This window comes from Euprymna scolopes, chromosome 18, assembly GCF_053919585.1.
Source record: "Euprymna scolopes isolate OS-2025 chromosome 18, ASM5391958v1, whole genome shotgun sequence".
NCBI classification, from domain to species: Eukaryota; Metazoa; Mollusca; class Cephalopoda; order Sepiida; family Sepiolidae; genus Euprymna; species Euprymna scolopes.
The window spans coordinates 107,119,577-107,134,647 of record NC_136499.1 but is presented as its reverse complement, the minus strand read 5'-3'; the positions used below and the strand labels follow the sequence as shown (position 1 = coordinate 107,134,647).

Here is a 15,071-nt window from a genome sequence, read left to right as displayed (position 1 = left end):
ATCGCATGGTCTCGGATTTTTATGTGTTTGTCAACTGTTTCATGAATGTGCATGCATGAATCGTTCACGTGACAGATTACTTATGTTAAGAATAAGTAGGTTTGAAAACACTTTATCATACTCGGACTCCGTCTTTAGGTTTTGGTTTCAATCTTAGTTCGAGTATTTTTTTTTTGTTTTTTTTTTACTCACAAGAAGTGAACTGTTAAAAAAAAAAAACAATCCTTGCATGCACACATCTCAGTTTGTTTCGTGTTTTTTTTTTTGTTTTTTTTTAAAAGAAGTTTAACGTCAGGTTTAATACCTACAATATTTCTGTTTATAATAAATAAGAATTTTCTGCGTTAATTAAAATATAATATTTTTGTGTATTTTACAACCGGGTAACATTAGACTGCTTGCTAGTTTAAAAAAAAAAAAAAAAAAGTGTGGGGGGGGGGTGTTTATAGATTTTTAAAGATTAAAATTTGTTCATTATTTTCTTGAAAAATTGCATCTTAAAAAAAGATAAAGGAACATGATTCGATTTATACTAAAATTGAACTTTATTCAATATTTAGCAGGGTACCCGGCATTGCCCAATCATAAAATATTAAATATGCTAGTGATTATTATATTGTACCCAATATATATAATAGTGATTTAAAAAAAAAAAAAAAAAAAAAAATGACTTGGGTGCCATCAGCTAGAATCGAAACCAAAACATTTAAAACTCTAGCCTTAGTCATTACTGTTTGAACTATCATCAGACGGATAAGAAATAAATTTGTGCATGTGCACAAGATAACTTTAAGTCGACATATGCCAAGTTTTAATATTTTTTCAATTTCATAAAGTTTCCAGCAATAAAGTGTTTTTCTTTTTTGCTTTTTTTTTTTATAATTCTTTCATTCAAAAGAAAGCCAGTGCCAAAGATGTGTCTTCACTGTTTATTCCTAAAATTCATTCTTTTTTAATTTGTTATTCAATAATTTTTTTTTGATTTGATCATTTTGCTTCTGTGCATACCTAACTAGCCTAGGAACCAGAAAAAAAAAATCAGGTTACATCAACCAAAACCTTGTGAAAATGACATTCAAGTGGTCAATACGAATAATCAATCTTCATTTAAAAAATTCAGAAATCAGTTTTATCGTATTTTGCTGAATTGTCGTTGATAAAATCGGAAATCTCAAAGCAGGGGGAGATAACTCATTCTGTCATTTAACCAAGTAATAATGAATGGTGGTTTAGTAAAATGTGAAAACTGATTTTGATTTTTAATTTAAATTCTGTTCAGTAATATTTCCTAATTTTTGGTGAGCTTGCTTATTTTTATACATCAATACTGTATGTATCTTTGAGCCCCAAAGTGTTAGTCTGGACGATTGCCAGATAACATTCCATTAGTTTTTCCTGAAATTTTGCCACAAATTTAATTTCATTAAATAAATGTGCACAGTAAAAAAAAACATTTTTTCTTGCAAAAATTCCCGTTAGGTACCCAGGGGCTCAAAAGAGGTAAAAAAAATGGCCCAAAATGACAGGTTTGGGCCCCATAACTTTTGATCCATTTATTAAATTTTTCTGAAACTTGTCCAAAATGTGGAACCCATTGTTCTTAATATAAACCCAGTATAGGGTGACCCTGGCAAAATTCTGGTTTGCATCCCTGGGGACTTTTAGTGCTAGAAATGCCCCTTTTTGTGGCTCTTTTTTCATATTTCTCAACAACTTGATATGTCTGACTATATAGTGATTTTTCATGGTGGTCAACTCAAATATACATGTGTTAAGGCCTGAAACTGCACTGTTATCCATTTACACTGGGATTTAGTGTCCTCAGGGGCTCAAAAGGTCAAAAATGCCCCCAAATGACTAAAGATTGCACTGTTTGCCCCATAGCGTTTGATCTATCCATTTAGATTTTCCTAAAACTTGGCCAAAATGTGGAGGCTATTGTTCTTAATATAAATTCAGTATGGGTGACCCTGGCAAAATTCTGGTTTTCATCCCTTTGGGACTTTTAGGGCTAAAAACATGCCTTTTTGGAGCTCTTTTTTCATATTACTCAAAAACTTGATATGTATGTCTATATAGTGGTTTTCAATGGTACTGAATTCAAATATTTGTCCATTTTCACTGGGATTCAGTATTCCCAGGAGCTCAAAAGGGGTCACAAATGTCCCCAAATTGCAAAAAATAACACTTTTTACCCCATAACTTTTGCCTCATCCATTAGATTTTCCTGAAACTTGGTGAAAATGTCTTCATCAATTCTTCACTATTTTTTGTGGTGTCATCTCACATGCAATACCAGAGGGGGACCACACACGTGCGGCTTGTTAATTATCAAGTTACATCGAATTATTTTGAAATTCACCAAAATAAATAAAAAAAATTAAAAATTAATAAAGACTTGGAATTTGCTCTGTTGTTAAATGCTGACATAAATCTAACTTTTTTATATATTTTTTACTTTTTTTATATATTTTTTACTTTTTTTATTTATTTTTTACTTTTTTATTTATTTTTTACTTTTTTATTTATTTTTTACTTTTTTATTTATTTTTTACTTTTTTATTTATTTTTTACTTTTTTATTTATTTTTTACTTTTTTTATATATTTTTTACTTTTTTTATATATTTTTTACTTTTTTTATTTATTTTTTACTTTTTTTATTTATTTTTTACTTTTTTATTTATTTTTTACTTTTTTATTTATTTTTTACTTTTTTATTTATTTTTTACTTTTTTATTTATTTTTTACTTTTTTATTTATTTTTTACTTTATTTATTTTTTACTTTATTTATTTTTTACTTTATTTATTTTTTACTTTATTTATTTTTTACTTTTTATTTATTTTTTACTTTTTATTTATTTTTTACTTTTTATTTATTTTTTACTTTATTTTTTACTTTATTTATTTTTTACTTTATTTATTTTTTACTTTTTTATTTTTTACTTTTTTATTTATTTTTTACTTTTTTATTTATTTTTTACTTTTTTATTTATTTTTTACTTTATTTATTTTTTACTTTTTTTATTTATTTTTTACTTTATTTTTTACTTTTTTTATTTATTTTTTACTTTATTTTTTACTTTTTTTATTTATTTTTTACTTTATTTATTTTTTACTTTTTTATTTATTTTTTACTTTATTTATTTTTTACTTTATTTTTTACTTTATTTTTTACTTTATTTATTTTTTACTTTATTTATTTTTTACTTTTTATTTATTTTTTACTTTTTATTTATTTTTTACTTTTTATTTATTTTTTACTTTATTTATTTTTTACTTTATTTATTTTTTACTTTATTTATTTTTTACTTTATTTATTTTTTACTTTATTTATTTTTTACTTTATTTTTTACTTTTTTTACTTTTTTATTTTTTACTTTTTTTACTTTATTTATTTTTTACTTTTTTTACTTTATTTATTTTTTACTTTTTTTACTTTATTTATTTTTTACTTTTTTTACTTTATTTATTTTTTACTTTTTTTACTTTATTTATTTTTTACTTTATTTATTTTTTACTTTTTTTACTTTATTTATTTTTTACTTTTTTTACTTTATTTATTTTTTACTTTTTTTACTTTATTTATTTTTTACTTTTTTTACTTTATTTATTTTTTACTTTTTTTACTTTATTTATTTTTTACTTTTTTTACTTTATTTATTTTTTACTTTTTTTACTTTATTTATTTTTTACTTTTTTTACTTTATTTATTTTTTACTTTTTTTACTTTATTTATTTTTTACTTTTTTTACTTTATTTATTTTTTACTTTTTTTACTTTATTTATTTTTTACTTTATTTATTTTTACTTTTTTATTTTTTTACTTTTTTTTTATTTATTTTTATTTTTTACTTTTTTATTTATTTTTTTAACTTTATTTATTTTTTTACTTTTTTATTTTATTATTTTATTTATTTATTATTTATCTATTTATTTTTTTTTATTTATTTTTATTTATTTATTTTTTTACTTTTGTTGTATAGTTTTAATTTACTTAAAATGTCTATGCAAAAATGTTTATTTCATACAAACCTTTATATAAAGGCCATTCCAAAAGTAAAGTCTCCTGTTTTTTTTTTTTATATTATCCAAAAAGTTGAAGAGCTATGAAGATGGGAGTGGTACCATTCAAACAAGCGACCTTTTGTATTCCAGAATTTATTTTTCTACATAGTAACCACAATTCTCAATTCACTTTTGCTAGGAATTGAATGAAACATTTCTAATGCATGTCAATGACAGAGGTTGTTTTCTTAGTCTAACACCGTCAGTATCAGCAACAAAGAGTAATGAAACTTTAAGGTCATGAATGCATAACTTCAGTCAATGCAATTTACAATCTCTTCAGATCCACTTGGGTAGGATTTTAAAAAATAGGAGGTCTTACTTTTGGAATGCGTCCTATGTGTGTGTGTGTGTGTGTGTGCGTATATATATATATATATATATATATATATATATATATATATATATACAGCCTTTGAGACTTTACACGACCAGTTGCCACAGTCGATTGAAAATTTCTTGGGGCGACTAAAAATCATAAATCACTTGTCCACCAGTCGATAAAATTTCTTTAAATAAAGAAACGGGAAAAACTCATTTATTTTACGACCCTCAAATATGTGGCGACTTAGAATGACCTATGTCTCATCATTTGTGAATTCTTTCATCTCCAGCTGTGAGACCGTTGGAATATCGTATTAAAAAGAGAGTGGTCACGCTAAAGGTCAACAAGAGGTCAAATTTACACATTCGGCGTGTAGTCAAAATGTTGCGTTCATTTAGCTCTGATTTTGAAATTCATTGTGAAAAAATATTCTTCAGCGCTACATCTACATACACTTCATGCTTACAAAAGTAAAGACGAACATTTGAAAGAGGAAAAAAACGCATCGTTCCGTCAAGCATCTGAAGAAATGATTCTTATTTCTATGAAACAATAATATGAATGATGCGATATAAAGAAACTGGTGTTGTATTTTAACGTTTTGTTGAATATTTACTGAAATGTTTGTGGTAATAAAATATTTGATTTACAAGAGTTAAACAAATATTTTCTTGTTAGATTATACACACGGTAATTTCTTGAATCGTTGTAAAATTATTTGCTATTATTGACTAAGACAAAGTCGGACGAGTAAAAATATTTGGGGGGGGGGCGAGTAAATTTCCCTTCACACTCAACCGGCGGTCGAGTGATTTTTTTTTCAAATCTCAAAAGCTGTGTGTGTATGTATGTATGTATGTATATATATATATATATATATATATATATATATATATGGGGAGAACCAAGGATTCTTTTAATAGAGACTTATCGAGATAATAAAAAGCTAGATATTTTGAAGCCTAATATTTCTTATCAGAAGAGGAGAGAGAATGCGAGACGACAGATAAGAAATGTGACATCTAGCGATAGGCTTCAAAATACCTAGATGTAAAGAGTATCTTTTATCTGTAATGATGTAATTTCCTTATTGAATGAATGATTAAATTTATATATTTAAGAAAAAAATTTTTAATTGCATTTTCATTCCAAACAAGGCATGGTGCCACTTTGATGTAGGGGGCTACTATCTGGGACATAAATTGCAGGGAAAATATGTAGGGAGTTGAGCAGCAAGATGTCTATTCAAATTACACTTGAACTTCTACATGTCGGTATAGTCGGGGACGCAGGAACCCAGAAGGGAATTCCAAAGTCTAGCAGTTCTGGGGAAGAAATTATTAGAGTAGACGGTTTTCTGGCATCTGGGGATCTTTACTGTGTTGGGGTGGGATTTTGCTGCTTGTTCGGTTTGTTGGGTGTATTTATGTTGAAAGGGTACAAGGGCTTGTAGTTCATTGTAGTATATATTATTAAAATACTTGTAAAACAGGCAGAGAAATGCAACATTTCGTTGCATTAGTATATATTCTTATATTGTTGATTCCCCCTTATATATCTTATCGGCAATCACTCGTGACGAGTATGATTATTCTCCCATTGGTGAGATTAGGTCTCGTCATTTGTGTGTCCTCAGATGGCTATGGAGGCCGATCCTTGACCCACAGACTTTATTGCAGTGAGGGCATGTGTGGGTGGTCGTCTGGGTAGTGGAAGAGGCGGAAGGAGCTGTGTTGGTAGTAGATCTCTCCTTTCTTCTGTTTTCTGCAACTCTATGGAGATCCTTTTGAGTGAGCCATGCCTTCATGGACCATCCTGCTCCACATTCCCCTCTGAAGAGCAGCATCCTCCCAGCTAATGAGACTGAAGTGAAACTGTCTCAGACGGGTCTTTATGTTGTCCTTATATCTCTTTTTCTGTCCTCCTTAGGACCGTTTTCCCCCTTTTAGCTGACCGTAGAGCATTATGAAGGCGGTTGTTAGGCATGCGCATAACATGGCCTGTCCATTGCAGCTGGTGTCAGATGATGGTTGTGGTGATGGTAGGTATGTTGGCCTCCTTCAGGACGCTTACGTTTGTTCGTCAATCCTCCCATCCAATCTGGAGGATCTTGCGGAGACAATGCTGGTCATACTGCTCCAGGGCCTTCAGATGTCTGCTGTAGGTGGTCCAGCTGTTGGCCCCATAGTGAAGAGTGGGCAGGACAATTGCTTTATAGACAAGCAGTTTGACCCGATTCTCAAATACCCGTTTCCGTAGGCTGCACTGGCGCATCTGATGCGGTGGTATATATATATATATATATATATATATATATGAGCAAATAGTGAAGAAAACCTGTTAAAAACATATTTAATCTGAAAAGGAAACACTTAATAAGTGGATAGTCCTTAATCCGCGGAGTTTTGAAGAAATACTTTCCTTCTCATCAGAGGGTAGGAATTAGCAAAATGTAGGATCGGATTTTGCATACAAAAGTATTTGATTGGATTTTAACATCATTGGATACCTTACCTTTCACCAGACTATCCATTCACATGAAATCACCTTTTTCTTGACCCTATTCCCTCTGCTTCACTTTTTGTTATCAAGTAAGATCTTTGACTTACTTGCAGTTTCATCAAATACTTTTGTATGCAAAATCCGATCCCACATTTTGCTAATTCCTACCCTCTGATGAGAAGGAAAGTATTTTTCCGAAACTCTGCGGATTAAGGACTGTCCACTTATTAAGTATTTCCTTTTCAGATTAAATATGTTTTTAACTCTTTTTCAAAGTGTTTTTGAACATGTTTTATTAATTATTTGCTCATATTATAAGCTCTATCTCCTATTTGGTTTTATCGAGCTTTTACATCTGGTTGAGATTATTTTATAAATATTAATTCTTTAATATTTATAATATATTTTAGTTTTACTATCTTGGATCATTTTGGTAAATTTAATTGTAATTTTTCTTATATATATATATATATATATACACACACACACACACACACTTTTCTGTTTTAATTAAAGACAAAATATTTAATTTCTAAGAGATTATGAATTTTATCTATTTTTCTCTCACAGCATCACTGTCGAAAGTGTGGCCGTGCTGTCTGTAGCAAATGCAGTGACAATCGCTCTACAATCCCACCACTCGGCTATGAATATGCAGTGCGAGTTTGTGACCAATGTTTCTCTGGAATAACGGAAGATGAGTAAGTAGCATTTTCTTTCTGTTTTGTTTTTTTGAATAATATTTTTTGAGTTCTTGGACCACAGAATTTGCTAGAAAAGTTTGACCCCTTTCTTTAAAATTTTTTTTAGGCAAGCGCCCCTTGCAACATTTCACGATGCCAAACACACCATTGTGCATATGCACCTGGATGCCACTCGTAAACGTCTCCTTACAGTCGGCAAAGACAGAGTCATCAAGGTAAACAAGGATATTTTTTACCAATTATTTGAGATGTGACGTAACCATGTGTCCCCCACCCGACAACTCATTGCTCTCAATGTTGTGTACCGTGAATTTCTCCTTTCATCTCGTGTTCCGGTTTAGTGTTCATTTCTTGCGCATTGGTGATTGCCAAGAGGATGCACGAGTTCACTAATACATATAAAAAATACAAAACGCGAACTATGATACTATGTATATATTAATTGAACTCTGCGTGGTGTGTGTGACACCATCGACCCTCTCAATGTTATGTACATTCAATTTGGCCAAGGTCTCAATTTGGTTCAAGCCATGATCGGCCTTGAACCGTATCAAAGTTGCAACTGTCCACTCAACTCTAGCTTCTTCAAACCATTCGGACTGTCGTTAACTCATAGCCGCTCTTCAAAGTGCCTGCAAACCAAATCTAAATCTATCTACATCCATTGTTTTGTCCTTTTGTTAACATCATTGCTACACCTTGACCAACAATCCCATATCACCATACTTTTGCCTACCCCAATGAACAACTTCCTATCGTCTTTTCACCAACCTTATTTCCTATTTCACTCGATATGTACCACCGCTCTGGATGGGTTCTGGTCATACTCACGGCAAGAAATTGTGTGCTAAACCTAAATCTCGGTGGTTACACTTTTAACTGTCTCATGGTTGACCCTTCAAGAGTGACCAAACCCTCATAGGTCACTGGAAAATACTGCTCAGATGCTTGGAACCCACAAAACATGCACAATAGTGTTGGGACGATTCCTAATTTTTATACGATTCCGATTCCAGGAAAATATTGATTAACGATTCCGATACCAAGTACGATTCCGATTCCTAGGGAATTATTGTTTTGAAATATACCAGGTAGTTTTATACTTATGGTCGGTAGTTCCCAAATATGTTCCCTAACTTTGGAAGAGATATTTTATGTCTACACCGTCGTGTTTTGGTTTAAATAAAATTATTATATAGTAAACTAAATGGAAAAATTAGCAAAATTTATTTTAGAGAAAATTTATTTTACTTAATTGGAATACAGAAAAAGAAAACTTAAAGAAAATAGAATTTATCCTTCAGAGCAAAAACAAATAAAATAGAATTCATATAACAGAACAAAAACAAGAAAATTAGAGAATAAATACACACGATTCATTATTTTGGTCCTCATAATTAACAGATTTAATGAATTAAATAAAAAAAATATAGCGGAAGAGAAAGAAAATATATACTAATTAAATATAAAAAAGATAAATATTTAATTTAATAATTTATAAATGAACGTGCAAATGAACAAAAAAAAACAATATACCACGTGACATGGCACCGTAGATACAAAATAACCTTTCCAAAGTTAACGACCATATATGAGAAATACCATTAATCGAAAGTTTTTGTGTTTTATACCAAAAGGTAGGTATAGCGAAAAGTTACAATTAAAGGAATTTCAAAAACGATTTTTTGTTTGGCTATTGATAGTTGTATTTGTGACGGCAGTTCTTCAGACCTCCATAATTCACAAGGAGTAGTTAACACCTATTATTTTTTCTTACTTTTTCAGTGCTTTTACACGTTGTTTCTAAAGTGAAGAATAAGTTTAGCCAAACTAATTTTGAAATAGGGTATATCAAAGGAACACATATAAAAATGATACCACTATAAAAAACAAATGAAATACTAGATAAAACCTTGAAAAATACATTTAAAACCCTGTTTTTTTTTTTTTTTAAATAAATTGAAAAATAAACGCAATTAAAAAAAAGTTTAATTGATAATTGAAACTTTAAAAACATATTAAACATTGAAAAATTACTTATCTCACAAATTAACGTCCAATAAAGTAGATCCAGTCTTCATACAGGAATTCGGTTATAATAAATATATCTTTCCCAAACTTAAAAATAAAACCTTTTTTTTTTTTTTCTTTGGAGAGAGAGAGAGAGAGAGAGTGCTTTAAAATCGCCGGGGAGTACCGCCTAAAATTTTAAAGAAGTAAATTTTAGGAGTTTAGTGCCTTTCAAAGACAGTTATCATAATTTATTATCATCATTTAATTTCCTTTTTTTCCTCCCCCCACACCTTTCCACGTGGTTCAGTAGTTAACCAGTGCTCCTGTTGCTGTCGGTCAGCTATTTTTACCTGAATTTTAATTTCTAGTTAAAAGAATTTTTCATGAATAGAATCAGTATTTTAAAAAATTATTTTTTTAGTTGTATATATTGTATTTACTCTTTGAAGTTAAGGAAGGTTAAAAAAAATTGGTGACACCTAGATGGTGACGTAGGCAAAAAAAAAAAAAAAGACACTGCGATTTCGACCCTCACTAATAAAACTGCTCTGAGTGACTAGTTGTTAATTTTTTGTTCCTTTTCTTTTTTATTTTGCTCCTCCAATTTATTTGGATGCTTCATAGTTAAATGTTTTAACATGTTGGTTGTGGTCATGTTAGATGGTTTTATTCCTCGCGATATTTTAATTTGACAGACTTTGCAAATGGCTTTCAACTCATCATCTTCATCAACTTCAAAAAGTTTCCATGCAAGACTTTTTTTGGACTTTGGGCCATATTAGAAAATTCAATTTATCTGTAAACAAATAATTTACTATTAAATTTTGTTTTAAAGCTAGTCACTTATTTGGATAATTAATTGAAAATAATCCGCTAAAAAAAACAAAAAGAAAAAAATATAAAGGGATGGGGCGGTAAATTGTACCAACCGGTAGTTAACAAAAAAAAACTTATAGAATTTAATTTTTGAAACCAATGTATAAAAGTTTACATAATGAAATGCAAATATGCATTTTCTTTTGAATTTTTTTTTTTGGTTGACTGTGTTCAATTCACACATGGTTGATGCGGTTCAATATTGCTAAACTATAAGTCTTAAGTAAAATTCTATTTATAAATACTTTTTAAAATGAAATTATTTAATTAATCGTAAATATTATTTAGACATAAAAATTAATTGATTACAAAACCTTTTAAAAATATATATATTAATTTCTTTTTCGTTCGGCAAAAAACTGCGCAAAACACTTTTAATTTTCAATTTAAAATTCTAGAAAAAAGATTATATTATTCTGCTTTTAATATAATCAAATTCAGGGTTTTATCTTTCTGGAGAAAAAAAAAATGGATTTTATTTCAATGAAATTAAAAAAAAAAAAAAAACTTGACTGAATTGAATTAATTACCCTTAAATTAACGAAGGGGTTATTTAATAACTTTAGGTTTGGAAGAGATAGGTATGGGGTCGATTTTTTTGAAACTTCAAAAGAAGCCGACTACTGTCAAAACTTTGCGAAATAATACGTGATCAATTTCATTTTAGAGATATTTCTTTCAAAAGCCTTCTTTTAAAAAAAGAAAAAAAAGTACATTGTTCTATTAAACCTTTTACTGTTTAAATAAGTTGACTTTGCTCGTTTTATTTTAAGAAAATATAAGTTGAAAAAGCATTTTCATTCAGTATTAGAAGATTTGTCAGTAAGAAAAAAACAATCGCCAAAATGATGAGCGTTTTTTTATTTTTACTCGCAATGTAGAGCCCTGCATACTTCTTTTCAAGTTAACTCTTGTAGTTTTGATTACAATAGATCTGAATGAATGAATCTTGTAAGGGAGGGGCACTAAGCATTGCCCTGTTAATAATGAATTTCTTTGGTTTCTTTTTATAACATGCTACATTTCTCTCTTGCGGTTAGAAATATCAGGAAATTTTTTTTTCTTTTTTTTCAACATCAGACTAAAAGAATCGTAATGAAGGAATCGGAAAATTAAGGTATTTTTTAACGATGCGATTCCGATACCTCCCAAAATACACGATTCTTACGATTAATGATTCCGATTAATCGTCCCACCACTAATGCACAACCTGAAATCTGTGACAACACTGTTCACTTTGGCTGGCTGTACGTCGCTTGGACGTTGGGCTGAGTTCTCTTCTCACAAATCACTGTCTGGGCATTTAATTAGACCTTAAATCAACTGCACCTTAAATTCGACAAGAAAGCAACAAATAAATAAAAAACCAGTGCTCATTTTTCTTATGAACAATCAGTTTTGTAACTTTCAGTGAATAATTAGTCATAACTTATAGACAAAAGAATAAGTACAAATTCTCTGGGACTGGCGGCTTCTATTAGTAAAGGTATCCTTGTTTCTTCAGTGTAGATTCAGGGGCTTAGAATAGAGTGAGATTTAAGTCGGGGTTTTTTCTTTAACTGGTGTGAAAAATCCCAGGCAGTTGGCAGTGTGTCCTTGAGGCTATTTTTGACTTTCATCATGTTGAAAATCAGGTGGGGGTTCAGTCCACCTCCAATTCCCAGAATTTCATTTCACAATTCTCAGAAAACCAATCTCAAGCAGTTTTGAAATTCTCAAGTTCTAAAAAAAAAAAAATTTTTCCTTTTCTTTTTCCTTAATCTGTATCTCTGACTGCCACTCCCAACAGGTAGGTCCATTGCCTTCATCCTCCATTGGGTCTCTACCTTTCACCATCCTCATCAAAAGAGACTCATCATATCTGGCCTTTATTTCGGGCGTCACAGAATTTGGTTAACTGCTTTTCTTAACAGGGGTAGTCTGTTCAGATAAATTTGTCAAATCGCCATTTCTGAAAAATTTTTTAAATATACCTTTATATTGGAATATCACGTTTTCAATTAGTTTTCGTTTTTAATAGCTGTTTATGTCAAGAAATTATCATGAAAGAAAATAGATTTCTTCTTTATCAATACCCATAAGTGTGTGCATGTATTAAATTGATTTCATAACAACCTTTCCTAACGATATTCTTTCTTTGCATCATTATTGTTATATCCAACGATACTGTCACTGATGAACCTACTTCCTTTTCCTTTCTCTCTTACTTTCTAACACGCACATCGATTGTATAACACTTCATGGATATCTCTTTTCACGTGAAATGAAATTAGTCTTTCATGAATTTTTTGAACCAGCATGCATGTCTTCCATTGTGACCTGGTGCTCTCCAGTTTGCCATTTTTCTTAAGATGGTTTTGAGGGTTTCTGTGCTTTATTTCATTCTCTTCTTTGATTTGTTGTAATTCTTTTTCCATGTCTTTCAGCCATTCAGCATTTCATTATCGATTTTGTCGCTTATAACTAGTAGTACACACTGTCCTGACTTTCATGAAAAACACTCGTCTAGCTGAAACCACTATCAATAATTTCCTCCACTCTTTATCTGTACCTAAACGTAGATTCCATGAACAAAGCTTTCTTAGAACTGCATGCCTATGGAACTCTCTTCCGTTTGCCTGCTTTCCAACTGACTACAATATAGTTGTCTTCAAGTCCAATGTGAACAAATTCTTGATGAGCCATCCCCTTAAGTAATCCAATTTACCAAATTTCCACTACTAAATATGACATGTTCCCCCTGACCACTACATTCATTAACCCTTATCCTCGAGTCGCCTCCAGGCCGTGATAAGTGATAACTTTATTTAAAAAAAAAAAAAAAAAAAAAAAAGTGGAAATCGATTAAACATTAATGAACCTATTGCGCGAGATGCTATTGTGGTAATAAAAACCTGTATTTTGATTTGAGAAAGCTTTTGACGTACAAAAATTTCTATTTTAAAGGAGATGCATGTCTTATCAAACAAATAAAAAAGAATTTCCAACTCTTTTTTTTTTTCTTCTGCAGATGTGGGATGTAAGCAGCGTCCTTCACTGAAGCACATGTCGACACTCGAGTCTCTCTTCTCTCCTGAAAGAAAATTGACAGCAAAATTCTTTGACCAACAAAGTCAAAGGCTACTCGCTTTCATGCAGAATTGGTAGCCACAGCTGCAAAAAAAAAAAAAAAAAAAAAAAAAAAAACAGCAAAAAGACGGTGATGACGCCCCAGCCGTGGCATGACTTCTTTCAACCATTTTCTCCCCTGCCCTGCATTCTTGGAGTTTACAGATAAAAAAAATGTCCATTACTCTTGCCCCTTTATATATATTTAAAAAAAAGGAAAAAAGTCTATTTTAGCAGCTGGTCAATTTTGGTGATGCCAAATGCTGTAATATAATTCGTCCCCCTTCCCCTTGTTATAAATTGTTGTTGTTACACTTTCCAGTTATTTCATTCAAATTATTTCCAATCCAGTTCTTCAGCAAGAAAAAAAACAAAAGAAAATACTTTTCTCCTAAAATATAACTTTGTTTTCCAATATGAAAATAAAATTATTTTTTGAAGTTTGAAACTGCAGCTTTAACAAAAACCAAATCATCCTTCCTCCTCTTTATGGGACATTAAAAGCAAGGTAATATCTATAACAGGTCTGCCAGACATGCAGTTCTAACCAATCGCGTTATGGACTGGAATACAAGCAACACCTACTGTTGTTTAAATGATATATATGTGTGTGTGTGTGTGTGTGTCAGAAAGGGATAAAAAAATAAATCTAAATGTAAAGGAGATGATTCATTTTCACTTTAGTTTAAAATAAAAAAAAATTCTGAGTTTAATCGTTTAAAATTGTCTCCAATGTATTAATCTTTTACTTGCTAGAATAAGTATTTTTTTTAAAGAAATTGAACAACAGAATTACTTTGTAGTGTGCATGCCAGAGCAAAACATGCTGCAAAGATAAAAATAAAAATTGTTAGTCAGAATCAAATGTAGATCCATTTCGCAAATGTATGTTATGTAGAAAGAAAAAAAAGAAACCTTTTTCTCTTTCTTATTGAATTTAATTGCAATGTTCAGAGGATATAGCAAAAAATGAGTCAATTTAATTTGGGTTGATATAGAATAAAAAGTAAAAAAGTACTAAGCATTAAAATTTAAAAATATTTTAACAAAAACAAATTTGATATTCTTTGAAAATTTTATTTCTTGGAGAAGGGGGGGGGCTTATTCCATTATGATAAAATAATTGAGACAGACCAACTCATTTCATCATTATGTAGTTTCCAGGCCTTTGTGGGTATCACCTTTAGTTAAAATAAAAATAAAAAAAGAACCTCATGTGGTTTTTGTTTAAGTTGTCCTCAAATAGTAACCCTGTTCCCTTGCCCATCTCCCCTCCGATGTGTGGAAGAGAATTTGCATGTGCCTTCTTTAGTGACTAAGGAATGTTTGGGGGCTGCTGCAGCATATTTCTAATTCTTTGTTTCTAACCCCCCACTCCCAGAAAATCTATTGCAATTTCTATTTATTATTAGTTTTTTTTTTTTTTGTAAATAAAAAAAAAAAACTGCAACGAAATGTGCACTATGCTGCTCGTTA

The 15,071-nt window shown here is 30.1% G+C and overlaps 1 protein-coding gene across 1 annotated transcript in view; it reads left to right on the top strand.

Annotated features, from left to right (window-relative positions):
* The window catches only part of LOC145297743 (WD repeat and FYVE domain-containing protein 2-like), a 133,872-nt gene extending 119,507 nt beyond the window's left edge, over positions 1-14,365 (top strand). The window contains exons 10-12 of the mRNA XM_080143967.1: positions 7,465-7,595; positions 7,705-7,813; positions 13,498-14,365. Of these exons, the coding sequence (XP_080000093.1) occupies positions 7,465-7,595; positions 7,705-7,813; positions 13,498-13,527 (270 nt within the window). The 3' untranslated portion in view covers positions 13,528-14,365. The remainder of the gene's footprint in view (positions 1-7,464; positions 7,596-7,704; positions 7,814-13,497) is intronic.
* Positions 14,366-15,071: the final 706 nt, after the last annotated feature.